A 20,205-nucleotide genomic window follows, 5' to 3' on the forward strand; every position below is an offset into this window, starting at 1 on the left:
TAAAAGCAACACAAACATTGCATAACAACATAATAACACATTATTAAACAAAATAAAAAATACAATCTATACATATAAAAGAGTGATGGAATCCTGGCACCGAGCAACCTAACAGCCTACCTACTGTTCCAGTTAAAGAGTGTGCTATGGTTTATGAGTCAAAACAACTTTGTAAAAAGGGCTGGACCTTTTTTTTGGTGGTGTGGGGTTGAATTGAGGAGTGAGGTTGAATGGGCCTTAAGAAGCACTGCTAACAACAAGGCAGCAGGAGACGATGGGATCCCAGCTGAACCGTTAAAAATCTTGAAAGATGGTGCTGTCAAGGTGATGCATGCCATATGCCAGCAAATAGGGAAAACACAAGAATGGCCATCAGATTGGAAAAAATCGATTTACCAAAAAAGGGAAATGCTGAAGAATGTTCAAACTTCCGTACAGTGGCATTTATTTCCCATTTATTTATTTATTTATTTATTTCGTATCAAAAGCATTGCATAATAAATAAATTTAAAAGTGATAAAATAAAGGAATCACAAACAGCTAAATAGTTTTGGACCAAAAGCGGGCAACAGCAATCGCATTGTCCGTAGCTTTAAACAACTCCTCCTCCGTGCATGAGGCAGGGCATTGTGGGCAAGCGTACATATGCGGAGTTGTTTGTTCAGCTCCACAGTCACACAAGGTGGAAGATTCCTCCAGGTAGTGCCATCTTGCCAGGTTGTCTTTTGATCTGCCCACTCTGCTTCTCAGTCTATTTAGGGACTTCCAAGTTGCCCATTCTTGGTTTGCCCCTGGAGGAAGACCCTCTTGGGGGGCCATCCAGTTAGATTTGCCAGGTTTAGCTGCCCAGAGGGACACCCTTGCTATTGCTGGGGGGACATCAAGAGGAGTGATGGTTCTCATGAAGCCCTTCCTTGATTTGAGTCTGGTGGGAGGAGGGTGATAGTCATGCAGTGGATGGCTTTCGCGATGTTCAACCTTTTTTTTTTTTTAACTTATTTCCCATGCCAGTAAGGTAATGCTCAAGATCCTGCAAGGCAGACTCCAGCAATACATGGAGCGAGAGCTGCCAGATGTCCAAGCTGGGTTTAGAAAAGGCAGAGGAACGAGAGACCAAATTGCCAATATCCGCTGGATAATGGAGGAAGCCAGGGAGTTTCAGAAAAACATCTACTTCTGCTTTATTGACTACTCTAAAGCCTTTGACTGTGTGGACCATAACAAACTGTGGCATGTTCTTGGTGGTATGGGGATACCAAGTCACCTTGTCTGTCTTCTGAGAAATCTGTATAAAGACCAAGTAGCCACAGTAAGAACAGACCACGGAACAACAGACTGGTTCAAGATTGGGAAAGGAGTGCGGCAGGGCTGTATACTATCGCCCTCCCTATTCAACTTGTACGCAGAACGCATCATGCGACGTGCGGGTCTTGATGAATCCAAGGCTGGAGTTAAAATTTCTGGAAGAAACATTAACAACCTTAGGTATGCAGATGATACCACTCTGATGGCCGAAAGCAAGGAGGAGCTGAGGAGCCTTATCACCAAGGTGAAAGAAGAAAGTGCAAACGCTGGGTTGCAGTTAAACATCAAGAAAACCAAGATCATAGCAACCAGACCAATTGACAACTGGCGAATAGAGGGAGAAAACGTGGAGGCAGTGACAGACTTTATATTTCTAGGCGCAAAGATCACTGCAGATGCAGACTGCAGCCAGGAAATCAGAAGACGTCTACTTCTTGGGAGTAGAGCAATGGCCAACCTTGACAAAATAGTGAATAGCAGAGACATCACACTGGCAACGAAGATCCGCATAGTGAAAGCAATGGTATTCCCCATAGTAACCTATGGATGCGAGAGTTGGACCATAAGGAAGGCTGAGCGAAAGAAGATACTTTTGAACTTTGGTGCTGGAGGAAAATCCTGAGAGTGCCTTGGACCACAAGAAGATTCAACCAGTCCATCCTCCAGGAAATAATGCCCAGCTGCTCACTGGAGGGAAGGATATTAGAGGCAAAGATGAAGTACTTTGGCCACATCATGAGGAGACAGGAAAGCTTGGAGAAGATCACGATGCTGGGGAAAATGGAAGGAAAAAGGAAGAGAGGCCAACAAAGGGCAAGATGGATGGACGGTATCCTTGAAGTGACTGGCTCGACCTTGAAGGAACTGGGGCAGTGATGGCCGACTGGGAGCTCTGGAGTGGACTGGTCCATGAGGTCACGAAGAGTCAAAAATGACTGAACAAGTGAGATTGTTGTCGACCGCACTTTAGGGGATCGGGCCCTTAAAGAGAGACCCGACCCGGTCCTGAGGGAACGGACCTTGGCGAAGCCAAAAGGAGAATATAAGCCGCAATACAACCTGAAGCCTGAAATGAAGAAGGTCCGCCAAGGGTGAAGGAAAATCCGCCAAGGAGTCTTTATTGAGCAATTCAGCTGAAAAGGACGCTAATAGCGATCATTCAATCTACTAGCGTAACATATGTTTCAAATAAAGCCATATTTATACAATGTTTCGGTCTGACAGCCCTTTGAATTTCCCGCCCTGCTCCCCCGCCCATCTGATCGCGGATAGGCTGGGAGGTTGAACGAGGCGGGCTTTCGTTTCCCGCCTTGCTCTGCTGGCCCAATGGGGAGCCGCTTTTTGTCCCCGCTCGGGCCAATCAGAGAGGAGGAGGCGGGAGCTATTGAAACAATGAGGTGACAGGACAGGAAATATCAGATTAATCCTGGCCCAGCCGATTTCTAAAGGAATTAATGGCACCCATCAAGGATGTCCGGGGTCCTGTCACGTTCGCAGATTTTAGATATGTCTTTGGGGTGTCAGACGGGAAGTAAAGAAGGGTGGTGATGAGCCGTCATTGACGGGCTCCACAGGGGTGCCTTCCTGAGGCGTCCTGGCCTGGGATATGACAATGTTTGCCTTGGGGGCGAGTCACCTTTAGGAATTTGGTGACTCAAGCCCTATATTGTCCATGCGATCGGAATGAGATTGGATTAAACTGTGGCAGATTATCCTTTTGTTTTTGGGAAGGGAGGTCTGGGTCATAGGGCTAGAGTTCACGTTGGGGTCACAATATTTCCCATTTGATTTCATGATTTGACAATTATATGGGATAGAATGAAAATTAAAATAAAGTTGGAACATAAACCCTGCTGGGAAGAATACATATTTTCCGGGGATCCCAAAGAGTACAAATACATATAGGCAGATAGATAGATTTCAAGGAAATAAAGGAGAATCCATAAAGGTGGGTGACATTGCATAAAGGGGAATCATGGATGATATAAGCAATTGAAAACATTTGATAAGAACGAGGTTTACAACATCTGGGGAACCCAATATGGAAAGTCATAGAAGTGGAGTTTTAGCAGCATGATTTTACAATTCATGAAGTTGTTATCTCTTGCCTCAGAATGCAGGGATAATCCACAGTAAACTCCAGTAAAAAGTCTCAATCACCTTCTACTATAAATATATGGAATATAGAACATAAAGTCTTGATTTTTGAACTATCTTTTACAAAGTCCTGGAGGGGAGGTCACCTCGATCACAAGATGACGATGGTGGTTTATGAGTCAAAACAACTTTGTAAAAAGGGCTGGACCTTTTTTTTGGTGGGGTGGGGTTGATTACACAGTGGCTCAATGTCTGAGGCTACAATTGTTAGATCAACCTTACAAGTGGCTTCTACCCCTCTAGAGCAGTGGTTCCCAAACTTATTTGGCCTGCCACCCCCTTTCCAGAAAAAATATTACTCAGTGCCCCCTGGAAAGGGGGGCGTGGCTTAGAGGGGTGGGCGTGGCTCCTACTCAAGAGGACGGGGCTGAGCTTCTCCCCTAGTCCAAAATGCAGGGCTGGGAGAGGGAGGGGGGCAGGGCAACAAATGGAGTTACAAGCTCTGAGGCAGGGCTGAGCTTCTATCCCTGTCCTGGACACAGGAGGCGGGGCTAGAGGAGGGGGCGGGGCCTCTTCCAAGTGCCTGACGGGGCTGCAACTACCTCGCCCCCGTTTTCTAACAAGCACCTCAGGGAAGGTATACAGCGTCTCAGCCCTGTCTCTCCTCTTGGGAAGAGGCCCTGCCCCTAGCCCCGCCCTTTAGTCCTAAAAAGCCTCTCAAGAGAGGTATAGAGGCTCAGCTCTGTCTCAGGCTCTTGGAAGGAGGCCCCGCCCCCTGTGTCTCAACAAGCGCCTCAGGAGAGGTATAGATTCTCAGCCCGGGCTCAGGCTCTTCGGAAGAAGCCACGCCCCTCCCCTGGCCCCGCCCCCGTGTCCTAATAGGTGCCATCACCGCCCCCTGGTGTTGGCGCGGCCGCGCGGGGCTTCAATCCCCGCGACCGCGCCAAACCGCTAAAAACAGATATGCCATTTTGCCCTTAGTCGACAAACTAAGGGCAAAATGGCCTATCTGGCTGTGCGCATGCGCACTGCCAGATAGGCCATTTGGCCCTTACTTCCTGGTCGCGGCCGCCGATCGCCCGGGCGATCGGCAGCCGCGACCAGGAAGTAAGGGCCAAATGGCCTATCTGTGCTGTGCCCGTGCGCACTGCCAGATAGGCCATTTTGCCCTTAGTTTATCCCCCAAAACAATCACCTGCACACTCTTTTATTACTATTTTGAGTAGGATTTTTTTCCAGATGGAGTCAGATCCTCTGTATTAATGGATTCTGTATTTACAAATTCAACCATCCATTGCTTTAATTTTTTAATTAAAAATTCGATAATGCATGTAAATATACGTATTATTGGTTAAGCAGGATTGTGCTTAGTGACATACTGATACCGTGTTTCCCCGAAAATAAGACAGTGTCTTCTATTAATTTTTGCTCCCAAAGATGTGCTAGGTCTTATTTTCAGGGGATGTCTTATTTTTTCATGAAGAAGAATTCACATGTATTGTTGAACAAAAAAGAACATTTATTATATACTGTACAGTAGTTGTCATCACAAACCAACATAACCAGACAAACTCTGAATTCTATCAAGAATTTCTTGTTACTACCATTATTTCCATGTACAACTGGTATGTACATTTACCAATCCTGCATGCTCTGGTGTTCTGTTTGGCAGGCGCTGGGCCTGCTTCCAAACAAAAACGTTGCTAGGTCTTACTTTCGGGGAGGCCTTATATTTAGCAATTCAGCAAAACTTCTACTAGGTCTTATTTTTCAGGGATGTCTTATTTTCAGGGAAACAGGGTATGCAAGTATTCATGCATGCACACATACCTTTAAAAAAATTAAATTACACCTGGGAAAATTGCAAAATACATAGCTTTTTCTATTTGTTTGGTGGGGGAGGCAGATTGTGCAGCAGCTATGTATTATGTGCACTGACATACAGTAGAGTCTCATCCAACATAAACGGGCCAGCATAACGTTGGATAAGCAAATGTGTTGGATAATAAGGAGAGATTAAGATAAAGCCTATTAAACATCAAAATAGGCTATGATTTTACAAATTAAGCACAAAAATATCACGTTATACAACAAATTTGACAGAAAAAGTAGTTCATTACACATTAATGCTATGTAGTAATTACTGTATTTACGAATTTAGCACCAAAATATCATGATATATTGAAAACATTGACTACAAAAATGCGTTGGATAATCCAGAACGTTGGATAAGTGAGACTCTACTGTATATACATTTTTTTTTCATCATCCAAAATGCAAGTTGCATTCAGTTTTCAGTGATTCAGTGTCTTCTCCTAGTCAGGCTGCTTCAAAGGGAAGCAGCACGGAAGGATTTGAGGTGCTGCACTGCCAGGCCACTGGGTCAGCTTCAATCACGTGACAGAAAGCAAGCCGTGGACCGAAGAAGAATAGCGGTGTAACACAAAAAGGCCCACCCCTGGAAACATCAACCTGTTATCCTTGAGAGTTCAAGACCTTCTTTTCTTTCTCCTGAAAGGCAGACCAGGTGAGAACTCCAGATTTTGGATTGGGAAGAAAAATATAAAGAGGCTGCAATCAAGAAGGAGGTGGAGGGATTAGATAAAGAAGCCTTTAAACAGAACTATCAGTTGATGGGAATAGGGAAAGGGTGGTGAATGTTTTCCAGTGGATCAGCAAGGCTTTTAGATTCTCAGGGTGCATCTATACTGGAGAATTGAGTCGATTTGATACTACTTCAGCTGCCATGGCTCAATGCTATGGGATCCTGGGAGTGGTAGATTTACAGGATCTTCAGCCTCCTCTGCTAGAGAGTACTGGTGCCTCCCAAGAATCTATATTATTGAGCCATGGCAGATAAATTGGTATCAAACTGCATTAATTCTGCAGTGTAGATGCACCCCCATTTGCAGATTGAGCATTATGGATTTTGGATTCTGGGAAGATTTTTAAAATATTTGCATATGGATCACGAGAGGACATTCATTGCTGTTTCCTATACACCTTATACACATAGTCTGCTGCTGCTGATTTTATACACAATATACTGTATATATTTTTACTAATTTCATGTGTGAATCAAAGTTTGTGTACGTCGAATCATCAGAAAAGAAAGATATCCCCCTCTCAGGCCCCATCTACACTGAATCCAGATTATCTGCTTTGAACTGGATTATTTGGCAGTATAGACCCATATAATCCAGTTTGAAGCAGATAATCTGTGGTCAAATAGTGGATTATATGGTGGTGTAGATCTATCCTCAGCCACACATATGGACGATTTTGGATTTGGGAGCATTTTGAGAAAGGGAGGCTCGATCTGTATGTATTTAACAGTCAGAGCAACATTATCTCCTGTAACTCTATAAATAATGATGAGATGAAGAAAGCTTGCTTGTAACCAAGAATGGATTTTTGTTTTGTTTTGTTTGTAGTGAGACTGTGAGCACAACTCAGTTTGGATAATCCATTTCAAATTAGAGGTTTGTAGCTTTTTTCCTCTCGTATATCTGGCTTTATGTTATATATCTTTAAGTCAATAGAAACACTCTGAAGCAGTGGTTGTCAACCTGTGGGTCTCTCCCCAGATGTTTTGGCCTTCAACTCCCAGAAATCCTAACAGCTGTTAAACTGACTGGGATTTCTGGGAGTTGTAGGCCAAAACACCTGGAGACCCACAGGTTGAGAAACACTGCTCTAAAGGCATCAAATCCTATCTGGTCTTGGAAGCTAAGCAGGGACAGCCCTGGTTAGTATTTGGATGGGGGGCCACCAACAAAACCAGGTGCTATAGGCTATATTTTAGCAAAAGGAACAGGAAAAACAACCTCTAAGTCTCCTTCTACACTGTCCTGTAACATCTGGATGATCTGCTTTGATCATCTGGATTATATAAATCTACACTGTTATATAATTCAGTTCAAAGCAGATAGTCTGGATTTTATATAGCAGTAAAGAAGGGGGTCAAGAAAACCCTATGAAAGTCATGAGGTCACCATAAATCAACAGGTGACCTGAAGACACAAATATCCAAATAGAGAACTCTTAATAAATCATGTATTTCTGGAAGCAACGCCTGATATATCTGAACCAAAGGCTTTGCATTTATTTTTTCCCCTTTGGGCTACAGTCAGATGATTGTTTGATGTGGCTTAGAAGTTTGAAAGAGGGAGTGTCGCTATTTGCATTGTGATTTACTACGCTTGGGCCTCTGGCAAACATTAAGAGATCATCCCCAAACCAAATAGAATCATAACACCAAGCTGATAAGAAAACAAAAGAGAGAGTTGTATATGAAGTGAAAGAAACAGCTGTCCTTTTCCAGCCAGCGGCATCTTAAAGACTAACATTTTAATTATAGCAGAAGCATTTTGGACGTTCTTAGTTTACAATGCCTCGGGTTAACATTTCATGCATCTGATGAAATTTGCCGTAGTCCACAAAAATGTATGTCAAAATCAATGTGCATGCTTTTGAAGTTTCAAATCCATACTGTTATTACCATATTACTATGCTGGTTCCAGGGTGAGTCTCCACTGTAGAATTAATGCAGTTTGGCACCACTTTAACTACTATGGCTCAGTGCTATGGAATCATGGCAGTGGTAGTTTGATGAGGCAACAGGACTTTATGGCAGAGAAGACCTTGTAAAACTACTGAAAGCAAAGAAGTCACATCTCAGCCACCCATATGCACAATTTTGGATTTTGGAGTGTTTTAGATTATGAATTGTTCTCATGGACAACAAGTTAAACATGGGACAACAATGTGATGTGGCAGCTAAAAAAACCAATGGGATTTTGGCCTGCATAAATAGGGAGCCTCCGGTGGCTCAGTGTGTTAAAGTGCTGAGCTGCTGAACTTGCAGACCAAAAGGTCCCAGGTTCAAACCTGGGGAGCGGAGTGCGCGTCCGCTGTGAGCTCCAGCTTCTGCCAACCTAGCAGTTCAAAAACATGCAAATGTGAGTAGATCAATAGGTACCGCTCCGGAGGGAAGGTAACAGCCACATGACCTTGGAGGTGTCTACGGACAACGCCGGCTCTTCGGCTTAGAAATGGAGATGAGCACCAACCCCCATAGTCGGTCACGACTGGACTTAACGTCAGGGGAAACCTTTACCTTTTACCTTTAAATAGGGGTACAGTGTCTCGATCCAGGGGTGTCATGCTACCCCTCTATTCTGTCTTGGTCAGACCACACCTGGAATCACACTGTGTCTAATTCTGGGCACCACAATTGAAGGGAGATGTTGACAAGCTGGAATGTGTCCAGAGGAGGGTGATTCAAATGATCAAGGGTCTGGAGAACAAGCCCTATGAGGAGCAGCTTAAAGAACTGGGCATGTTTAGCCTGCAGAAGAGAAGGCTGAGAGGAGACATGATAGCCATGTACAAATATGTGATGGGAACTCATAGGGAGGAGGGAGCAAGCTTGTTTTCTGCTGCCCTGGAGACTAGGGCGCGGAACAATGGCTTCAAACTACAGGAAAGGAGGTTTCACCAGAACATTAGGGAGAACTTCCTCACTGTGAGAGCTGTTCAGCAGGGGAACCCTCTGCCCCGGTATGTGGTGGAAACTCCTTCTTTGGAGACTTTTAAGATGGATGGCCATTTGTCAGGGGTGCTTTGAATATGATTTCCTGCTTCTTGGGGGTTGGACTGGATGGCCCATGGGGTCTCTTTCAACTCTATGATTCTATGAATTTTGGATAAGATGTGCTCAACCTGTATCATTAATACTCAACCTACACAGGAAAATTCTTTCAGATAGAAATATTTTGCATTGCTTTGAAGAAATAAATCACATCTCAGTGACCAAATTGGGAATGATTTTACATTTACATTTCACATCATCTTGAAGTGCTTACTTCAGAATGAAAGGGGAAAAGGCATTTTGCACATGCATAGAGGCACACACAAAACAATGTGTAACAACGTTTGGAAAAAAATCTATTCTTGGTTTGAAAGTGTTATTCCTGTTTAATTGTGTGGTACTTACTTTGAAAGTAGTTGTTATACTCCAGAAACTTTGTTGTTGTGGCTGCCACAAACTGTGGAATTGGTTGAGACTCTACGAGATATTCATTGTAAAAAATATGGCAAAAAGGCCATGCCTCCTTTGTTCATGATAGCACAGTGACTTGATTTCCCAGGTCCTTTCCCCCATCCTGAACATTTGAAATGCTTCCCAAAACCTTGTTGTTGGAAGTAAGAACTTTAACATGTTGATATTTTGGCTTCACCTCTTTTGTTTTTGTCTGGCTCACCCCTGAAACATGGCTGAAAGAGGTTCTCCATCCTTATAGAATCATAGAATCATAGAATCATAGAATCATAGAATAGTAGAGTTGGAAGAGACCTCAAGGGCCATCTAGTCCAACCCCCCGCTAAGAAGCAGGAAATCCTTGACTTTAAAGAACTTGGGAAGGTGAGGAACTTAATGTAGGACAAGGGATACTCAGCTTGTATATGGTAATTCCTATCTTCCTATCTGGTAAAGTTAGCAAGTTGGTTAGAACGGGAATTGTGAATGTGTGGTCCTTTCAGAAACCCCTCTCACCATTGGTTATGTTGCCTGGAGCTGACAGTATTTGCAATCCAAAAGCCTCAAGGTGGACTATATGTGCCTCCTCCTTGAAATACAGGTATCTTGAGTAGTCCTGCTTTGTTCATATTTCAGAAGATGAACCCCACCCAGTCTTTTCTTTCTCTCTGAGCAGGGTTTCCACCTGCCAAGCCCACCATCTGGAGCAAGAGGAAGATCTTGAGTTCTGGGTCAGTCAGTCATGACGGAAAAGGAAGTTCTATCAGAGCCTGATCCAGGTAGGGGAGCCGGAAGGAATCTGGGCCATACATAAGTTGGACTGTTCATGTTCCTTGCATAATCAAATTTTTCTTCTAATTATGTTCCCTTGGCACCTTGACTGTGAACAGAATTTCCTGATGTGATTGTAAAGCTGGAACAAGAGGAGGAGCCATGGGTCCTGGGTCACCAGAGGTGCGAGGATAGTCGAATCGTCCAAGGTACCAACTCAGGTAAAGAACCTCGAGATTGATAAGGTGACATATTTATTTGGCAGTTCACTATCTCATACCTTGACTTTTCTCATATAATTCAAGGTAACTTACTTAGCCACATACAAACTGAAGAGTGGAAAATAAATTTATAATAGTGCTAAAAATTCAATGCAACTCAACCTGATGAAAAGACTTTCAGCCACAGGCAGTTAACACTTGGAACTGTTTTGCCTCCCAGCTGAAAGAGAACAAAAAAGTGTCCCACTGCTGCCAACCAGTTGGGCTGCTTTTCCCAGGCTGTTAAAACTTAATCTATGACTTCTTTGTTTTGTTTTGTCTTTTGATTCAGGATATAACATAGAAATAAAGCAAGAGCAGAAAGAAGAACCATGGATGTTGGCTCAGCCAAGATTTGAAGAAAATGCTATCACTGTGGATCAGTTAGGTAAGATAACATCTCATGTAAAATCAGGTGATCCAGATATTTAACACAGACATTTTTTTCTCATAGACTTGTTCTATGGGTGTCCAGGGAGCATGGGAGTCTAACTTATACCAAGTGAAATCATTGGTCCATTTTACTGTCTAACCTGACCTGCTGTGGCTCTCAGACTTTACAGTCAGTGTGTTTCTGCATGGCAGGAGGCCTTGTGGTCCCTTCCAACTCCATGATTTTATGTAATTGTCTAATATTTTCTCTGTAGGAATTTCTATGTGATCAGCCTCTGGCAGAAGTTAATTATGGCACCATGCTGGAGGACCTAGAGAGCCGTAGAGCAGTGGTTCTCAACCTGATGTTTTTGACCTTCAACTTCCAGAAATCCTAACAGCTGGTAAACTGGCTGGGATTTCTGGGAGTCGTCAGCCAAAAACATCTGGGGACCCCCAGGTTGAGAACCACTGCCCTAGAGAGAACACTTCTCTAGACCTTTAGATGTCCTTCATCGGAAGTTGACCATAGGGACAAATCAGGGGACCTAGAGATCCCAGAAAGGTGTTCTCTCAGGTTTTTTAAACATGTATTTGTATTCACATTTTTCCACTTTTGTGGTGGTCCTGTGCCCTTAGAGCATTCAAATTGTGGAGGGATGGCTGTTTTAGTATTCAAAGACAGGTAACATAGAAATCTCCATGCACCAAATATTTTACTCAGCATTCTCCATGGCAGTGTTTCTCAAAATCTGCTTCTCCAGGTGTTTTGGACTTCGGCTCCCAGAAATCCCAGCCAGCTTACCAGCTGTTAGGGATTGTGGGAGTTGATGGCCAAAACATCCAGAGGAACAGAGTTTGGGAAACACTGCTCTAGTGCTTGGAGGGGCAAATAATGGCCAATGAGTCACATAAGACCCCATGTTTGCTTGGGAGACACACGGCCCCAGTGCCCAATTCCAAGATGATAATTGTCTTTCAGAAAAAAGAGGTGTTCTTCTCTACTATTTTTGCTTAAAACAGGATCCTCCAGTCCCAAAGCACCTCCAAATAATCAAAACTGGGACTGATTATTCTTTCAGTGATAACAGGACTCAGCTAGGAGGCACAATTTTCCCATGTTCTTATGAAACAGGAAGACATGAGGGAGTATAAAAGAAAACAGAAGGTGGTTTCATTTCCATATTCTCTTCATTTATCTCTAGAATGTAGTGTGAACTGAAGAAAGTAATGGCTTCAGCCAAAGTAACTCATAGGCTCTTATTTCCAGTTTTCCTTTGCCCAAGAATGAACTGCTTAATCATTGAGCTTCAAGGCCCAACACTATTACTGGATACTGCTGGACTTGCATTTAGCATTTGTTTTGTTGATTTCTTACAACTTCCCTAGTAGCAGCATTATCACGCATTATGCTTGTTGAAATCAGAAAATCATCCTTGATCTTTTCTTCCTTTCCTTCCTTATTTCATTCTTTAAAAAGGGTTCCCAGGTGTAATAATAAAACTAGAAGTAAAAGAGGAGAGATGTACCCCAGATTTCCATCCCTTTGAAGAAAGTGAGACTGTCTCCAGTTTCCCATTGGGTAAGGAACATTTTCGGATATATTTTAGTCCACAATTAGTATAATTGACATCTCCTCCTTTCCAGGTAATTTGTACATTGCACACCAATATCTTTAAAACAATCTTTACTACATCCAATTATGTTTCTAATTAGAACAGACCATTGAATCAATTGCTGATTGGTAAACTGGCATTTATATACAGTTGGACCTAGGTATCTGCTGTGATTTGGTTCCAGGAACCCCTGTAGATACCAAAGTATATTGATGTTCAGATTCCATTATATAGAATAGCATAGTAAGTTGGCATCCATTATATGAAATTACAAACAACTGTAGAGAGCCTGAGGATCTATGAAATAGTGGAAGACTATCGCAGGATGTGCCTACACATCAGCATAGTGTTCAGTGCATGGCAAAATCAATTTTTGATATTTGTTTTTTAATATCTATATATATAAAAGAGTGATGGCATCACGGCAACCCACAAAACAACAAAACTACAGGCCCCCCAACCTCGAAATTTGACAACACAACCCATCATCCACGCCTCTAGGTTGATACAACAAAAAGAAAAGAAAAATAAAGTCCTAATTAGAGAGAGAGGAATAATTGCTTTTATCCAATTGCTGCCAGTTAGAAGGCTAAGCTCCTCCAACTTGGTCTCCTAGCAACCCAATAAAAAATAATAAAAAACACTAAAAATTAATACAATAAAATACTATAATAACAGAAAATAACTAAAAATAATACAAGAAAATAATAAAATATAATAAATAAAAATATAACTTACAATAAAATTAATAAAAAAATGCAAATAAAGTCAAATAAAAATTACACAACAATTTTTAACCAATACCATCACCACTTTGCCACAGCAACGCGTGGCTGGGCACAGCTAGTTGGTTGTATAAATGGATGAGTACCCATAGATACAGCGGACCAAGTGTATATTCTATTGAGTCAATAGTTCCATTCTGGTTGGGACTAGCAATTATTTAGACCATTGGTCTTAAGAAAAAGTGTATAGGCTAAATTCAGTGATAATCCCAAATGATGGACTGAATTTAATGAAACATGTTAGAGAGTCAATGTGGTGTATAGGCAGAGTATTCAAATACCAATTTGGAGATCCACCTTTTAGTCTATAACACTTATACCTTCTCTAGGGCAACCCTTGTTACTATACATGTTTCTCCATTTTGGATGCTTTGCTTTCTGACACCTTTTTCTTTCACCACTTACAAGTTACAGGCAAGTACCATTCATTTGATGAGGGATTAATTATTTTATCAGTTTTTTGTGCCTAGTATGGAGCTTGCTTGGAATTGCTCATGTGCAGCTACAGTATACTGCAGTGTGTTCTTTTTGGGTTTTGGTAGCCAAAATGAATTTGTGATCTAAAAAACCCCCTGAATTCCACTGTACTTTCTGATAGTACTTAACCCATCAGATAAGTTTGAGCTTCCTGTTAAAAGGAAGAAAGGGGAGCAAGAAAAGAAAAAAAGCTGGCAAAACTTTAAGACTGATTTTTAATTATTATTATTTTTTGCATGAAACCCACTTTTTCAGATGAAGTACAAAGTGGTATTAAAGACTCAAGCATACAGCTTGTTCATCCAGTTTTGGGAGTAAAAGAGACTGTAATGGGATCCAGAAAGAACAAGTCACGTTGTTACATGCGTTTAAATCAACCCCATCTTATGGTGCTTTTGTTATACAGTTTTCTTAGCATGTCTTTTTTCATTGGAGGTGTGTATTTTACCTTCAATTGACACGTCCTCATGCAGAGGTGGATTTGTAAGAGTCAAGCTTGCCAGAGCTGTGCAAATAAAAGAGTCGCTGCTCCTTTGTGAGATGGGAAGGAGGATCAGCAGGTTTTGTCCGGCCTTCTCTTTGTCTTGGCTTGGGTTCTTGAAAGGAAATCTTACATAAAAGAAAATGTGGTCAAGATATGCAAGTTAGAATAAGGATGGCAGTGCATTATAGCTTTAAATATGACTTGGCTGAGATTAGCTTGGGTTAATTATCCATTACCAGGAATTCTGATATACTGCATATACTCATGTACTAGTCAACCTCTTCTACAAATGGAGAGCAGGTTTCATTATATTAGTTTACACAAACACTCTTCACACATCTGCTACAGTGGTGCCCCTTTGTCAAAAGGTTTGCCCATATCTGAGGTAGATAAATATTCAGGGTGCATCTACTCTGCAAAATTAAAGCAGTTTAGTACTGGATTGCTGTGAGTTTTCTGGGTTGTATGGCCATGATCAAGAAGCATTCTCTCCTGATGTCTCACCCGCATCTATGGCAGGCATCCTTAGAGGTTGTGAGGTCTGTTGGAAACTAGGCAAGTGGGGTTTATATATTTGTGGAAAATCCAGGGTGGTAGAAAGAATCTGCAAACCCCACCTTTTCCAAGGTGAACGGAACCACCTAAACTGGGCTCTACAAGCCAATGGAGACTCCACCGCAGACATCAGAAGAGCTGCAAAACCAAGAACAGGCCAAGAGAGTCAAGACAAAGATCCACCCAGAGGAAAAGTGTTCATCAAAGGAACCACTGACACGCAGGGAAGCTGATGTAAAAACACAACCTACAAATTATCTACAGACCGACCAAGAAAATCCAACAAATCCTACATACAGAAAAGAACAAGAGGAATCCTCCACCTTTGCAGGAGTATACTGTATACCATGCAGCTGTGGACAAGTCTACATGGGACCACCAAATGCAGCATTGCCCAGACACGAATCAAGGAACATGAAAGGCACTGCAAACTAACACAACCAGACAAGTCAGCCATAGCAGAGCACTTGATGAACCAACCTGGACACAGTATATTATTTGAGAACACAGAAACCACGCTTACAACCACCATATCAAACAACACAGAGAAGCCATTGAAATCCACAAGCATGTGGACAATTTCAACAGAAAGGAGGAAACCATGAAAATGAACAAAATTTGGATACCAGTAGTAAAAAAAACTCTAAAATTAGGGTAGTAAATAAAGAAAAACACTCAAAAACAGGGGAATTCCAAACAGGAAACAATCAGGGACAACTAACACCTTCCAACGAAGGATTCCCCCAGGTAGGAAGCAGCCCGGATTTGAAGCTGCAAGGCCATTCAATGCTAATCAAGGTGGCCAAGATTGCAAGATTCACACCTGCCGCAAAAAGACAAGAGTTCCTTCTCCCACCCTGGCCATTATTCCACAGATCTATAAACCCCACTTGCCTAGTTTCCAACAGACCTCACAACTTTTGAGGATGCCTGCCATAGACGTGGGCAAAATGTCAGGAGTGAATGCTTCTGGAATATGGCCATAACAACCCGGAAAACTCACAGCAGCACAGTAATTTTGTTCATGAAAGTCTTCAGCAACACAGTTTAATACTGTTTTAACAGTCATGGCTCAATGCTATGGAATAATAAGGACTGTAGTTTTACAAAGTCATTAGCCTTCTTTGCCAAAGAACAATGGTGCCTCACCAAACTACAAGTCCCAGGATTCTATAACATTGAGTCATGCTTCATTAATTCTGCATTATAGATGTACTCACATTTGGAGTGACCACAAAATTCATTAACATTCGGTCGGAATATTCCTTGTTTCATAATTCTTTGTTTATTTAAACAGGCCACGAACAAATGAAAGAAGACCATCTTCCATGGGAAATCATGAATGAAGTAAAAACAAATGACGTATCCTTGGGAATAGCTAAAGGGAATATCTCTCATTATCCAAAGAAAGCATTTGTTTCTGTGAAGGAAGGGAGAGCAGAAAGGCAGCAAAGAAATGCCTTGGAGAAGCAAAAAGGAGAGACTTTATCTTGCTTGGGGAATGAAACTAAGAACACTGGGTTCCAAATGAGAGACCATAAACCTGGAAGAATGCTTCAAAAAGGGAGGGAACTGTTCAGACACTTAGATGGTGAGAAAAGATCTGCTTGGAAATATTACCTGATCACCCACAGAAAACGCCATCCGAGAGGTAAACTGCATGCATGTCTGGTCTGTGGGAAAAAATTCTTTCAGAGGTCACGTCTTATGAGACATGAGATAAATCATACAGGAGAGAAACTGTATCCATGCTCAGTCTGTGAGAAAAGCTTCAGTCAAGGATCCCATCTTATTCGCCATGAAAGGATCCATACAGGTGAAAAGCCCTATCCGTGCTCCGTCTGTGGCAAAAAATTAAGCCGTAAAGTACTCCTTATGAGACACGAAAAAATTCATACAGGGGAGAAACCTTGTAAGTGCTGTGTATGTGGCAACAGCTTCTGCCAGAGCTCTGGCCTTATTGCGCATCGGATCACCCACACAGGAGAAAAATCGCATGTATGCTTAGTCTGCGAGAAAGGCTTTAGTTACAAAGCAAAGCTTGTTAGACATGAGCAAACTCATATGAGAGAGAAACCATGTACATGTTCAGTCTGCGATAAGATGTTTAGTCAGTGCTCTGGCCTTCTTCAACATGAGAGGATTCATGCCAGCGAGGTTCCGTATACATGCTCAGTCTGTGGGGAAAGCTTCAGCCGTAAAGATTGTCTTCTGGGACACGAGGGGATCCATACAGCGGAAAAACCATATACTTGCTCAATCTGTGGGAAAGGCTTCAACTGGAAAAGTTACCTGGCTGTCCACGAAAAGAGCCACAATGAAGAGGAATCTTACATCTGCTCCGTCTGCGGGAAAAGCTTCCACCAAAGGTCAAATCTGCTAAGCCACGAAAAAACCCATACACAAGAAAAAACCCACACATGCTCCATTTGTAGCAAAAGCTTCCTCCATAAAGTCAGCCTGGTTCGGCATGAACGCGTCCACACAGGAGAGACGCCTTACAAATGCTCTGTCTGCGGGAAAGGCTGCAGTGGGCGAACGAACCTGGTTTCCCATGAAAGGACCCACACGGAAGAACGGCCGTACCCTTGCTCCTTCTGTGGCAAAAGCTTCAAGCAGCGATCCAACCTGACCAGCCACGAAAGGATCCATACGGGAGAGATGCCTTTTACGTGCTCCCTTTGCGGAAGAAGCTTTGGCTGCAAAGCAAACCTTCTTGGGCACATGAGGACTCACACAGGGGAGAAGCCGTACGCATGCCCCATTTGTGGGAAAAGGTTTGGAAACAAATCGCAGGTGGTGATACATGAGAGAATCCACACAGGGGAGAAACCCTACACTTGCTTGGTATGCGGGAAGAGGTTCAAACACCGAACAAGCCATACTGAACACCAAAAAATCCATACGCAGGAGAAACCATACACATGCTCCGTCTGCAGCCGACGGTTCAGTCGTAAGGAGCACTTGATCATCCACGGGAGGATCCACACCGGAGAGAAGCCCTATTCGTGCTCCCTCTGCGAGAAGAGCTTCAAGCAGAAAGCAAGCCTTACTTCCCACGAGAGAAACCACACCGGAGAGAAGCCTCACGTCTGTTCTGTCTGCAGTAAAGGTTTCAATCGAAGATCAAACCTTCTCTATCATGAGAGAATCCATACGGGAGAAAAACCCCATCTGTGTACAGGCTGTGGGAAGAGTTTCAGGAGTAAAGCGTATTTGAAAAGGCATGAAAAAATCCACATGCGATAAAAAACGCACATGAAAAATGGTCTGTGAACTTGCAGTGAAAGTTAGGGTCAAGAGAAGATGAAGCACTCTTTCTAAGAGGGGCACTATAGGTTGCTGTCAGTTTTTCAGGCTGTACGGCTATGTTTCAGCTCCAATAGCTACTCAAAGCCTGAAAAACTCAAAGCAACCCAATGATTCCGGCCATGAAAGCCTTTGACAGCACAGGGGCACTATACATGTATAAGTAATGTCTGCCCTTTGGCAAAGCATTTAATCAGATATGAGAATGAAGCTTGGCAAACCGCTTTTTTCCAATGGTTAGAGGGCAGATTAGAAAGCTCTCTATGTAGATTACGGCATTGCACCTGACATCCATTGCGCAGTAGCAACCAACAATGAAAGGACCAAGGCATTGACATCTCCGGCCCATCCCCTGTTTGGATATCAGCCAGCATGCCAATGCCATAAATCAAAAAACAGTTTTCTAAGATCTACAGAGATACTCGCAGGAACACCTAGGCAAGCGAGAGTCCAAAAGTGGCAGGCTGAAACCCAGAACCTCGACTCATGGCTGAGACCGGATCAGAGACTCCCTCCTGGGCACACAGAAGACTGGGCGACTTGGAGGGTGCTGAACAGACTGGGCTCTGGCACCATGAGATGCAGAGCCAATCTTAAGAAATGGGGCTACAAAGTGGAGTCCACGACATGCGAGTGTGGAGAAGAGCAAACCACAGACCACCTATTACAATGCAGTCCCTGCCGTTCCATGCACAATGGAAGACCTTCTAAAAGCAACACTAGAAGCACTCCAAGTGGCCAGCTACTGGTCAAAGAACATTTAGTATTAATGCCAAGGTTTTTTTTAAAAAAATGTGTTTTCAAATACATTTACAACTTGTACCCTCAGTTTGCTTCTGACACAAGAAATAAATAAAATAAATAAATTACATTTTCAGTAGCTGCTGCTATTCAGTTGGCCTTATCCAAGTCAATATGTTTAGGCCACATCTATACTGCCATATACTGTAATCCAGTTTCTGAACCCAGATGATTTGCTTTGAGCTGGATTATATGGCAGTGTAGATTCAGTCTTGGTGTTATTTAGGAATTTGGAAATGGGTGGAGAAAATGCAGCCTATTAGTTGTGTTTAACCAAATTCTTAGGTCTGCAATCTTGAGTCCTCCACATTTTTTGGACTTCGACTGCCAGAATTCCTGACCGTTGGGACCATGCTGGCTGGGGCTTCTGTGCGCTGAAGCAGAACTCTTGGTTTGTTTTTTTGTTTTTAAGTTTTGTGAAAGGCATGACCTTTTAGAGATTATAACCTTTTGGAAAACCAGGAATCTCCATATCCTTTTGGAAGCGTGACTCTTTTGGAGATTAATTGGCATTCACACTATTTGGAATAATCATAACCTTTTGTGAAGTATGCTTTTCCTGAGAAGAGTTAAATACTTGTTTGAGTGAATCTTCTTCTTAGTGGTAAATATCTGCTAGTATTCAAGCAAGGCAAATTAGGCTCCTCAGTTGTTAGACTGATATACCTGGTTAACTTGCTGAACTGTTAGGAACAAAGATGTGCCAGTGCACAAAATATATAGCAGATCTTCAGAAGTGTTATTTCAGCTGCCCAAAAAAATCTACTCTCCCATAAAATATATTGGTTTTTAAATTATGCCCTCAAGAGACCAAAAATAAGTAGTCTTCATTAAAGATAATATAGTTGATTTACTTACAAACTTCATGTATTCAGCATACAGGTACATTTCTTCTTGGTTGAAAGTTTAAACAATCTGTTCTCTAAAGCATTTTGTTTCAGTATCTTTGTTGCATACAGGCTAACACTCTCTTCTGTTGAATACATTACTGAATATTGACTCAATAAAGACTGACTATACCCTGCAGCATACTGACACTAGTAATTAACTGCATACTAACACTGCTGACTTCATAAACTACTGCTTCTGAGGCAAACTCTGACACACACTGTATTGTACTGACTTCTAAAATGAAGTCTCAGTATGAATAGTCCCAGATCTTGTCACATGGTATATAGTCCCTATCACACCTCAAACAACATAGTGTTAAGGGAAAACTGCATATTAAATCATATACATACAATATAGTAAGCAATCACAATTATATACATAGCAAATAACTAGTATAGGAGGCTTGTAGAAGGTTGTTATTTCCAACAAAAATTAGGTT

At 42.4% G+C, this 20,205-nt stretch overlaps 1 protein-coding gene across 5 annotated transcripts; it reads left to right on the top strand.

Annotated features, from left to right (window-relative positions):
- Nucleotides 1–5,792: 5,792 nt before the first annotated feature.
- On the top strand, nt 5,793–18,945 carry LOC100563312 (zinc finger protein 260). 5 transcript variants are annotated; one of them, XM_062973587.1, is made up of 7 exons: nt 5,818–5,929; nt 6,837–6,884; nt 10,122–10,224; nt 10,336–10,437; nt 10,769–10,864; nt 12,329–12,430; nt 16,063–18,945. In XM_062973587.1, the coding sequence occupies exons 3-7, from the start codon at nt 10,188–10,190 to the stop codon at nt 18,012–18,014; spliced, it is 2,289 nt and encodes a 762-aa protein (XP_062829657.1). In that variant the 5' UTR covers nt 5,818–5,929; nt 6,837–6,884; nt 10,122–10,187; the 3' UTR covers nt 18,015–18,945. The 5 variants fall into 5 exon arrangements, with proteins under 5 accessions (XP_062829658.1, XP_062829657.1, XP_062829660.1 ...); XM_062973588.1 differs by lacking the exon at nt 6,837–6,884 and having other exon boundaries at nt 5,793–5,929; XM_062973590.1 differs by lacking the exon at nt 12,329–12,430.
- Nucleotides 18,946–20,205: the final 1,260 nt, after the last annotated feature.

This window comes from Anolis carolinensis, chromosome 2, assembly GCF_035594765.1.
Source record: "Anolis carolinensis isolate JA03-04 chromosome 2, rAnoCar3.1.pri, whole genome shotgun sequence".
NCBI lineage: Eukaryota > Metazoa > Chordata > Lepidosauria > Squamata > Dactyloidae > Anolis > Anolis carolinensis.

Bases quoted from the DNA above. Each gene is read 5' to 3' on its own strand.
- LOC100563312 (XM_062973588.1), top strand. From the start codon at position 10,188: ATGACGGAAAAGGAAGTTCTATCAGAGCCTGATCCAG. The intron at 10,438-10,768 runs GTAAAGAACCTC...CTTTTGATTCAG, and splicing joins CGTCCAAGGTACCAACTCAG to GATATAACATAGAAATAAAG. The intron at 10,865-12,328 runs GTAAGATAACAT...TTCTTTAAAAAG, and splicing joins TATCACTGTGGATCAGTTAG to GGTTCCCAGGTGTAATAATA.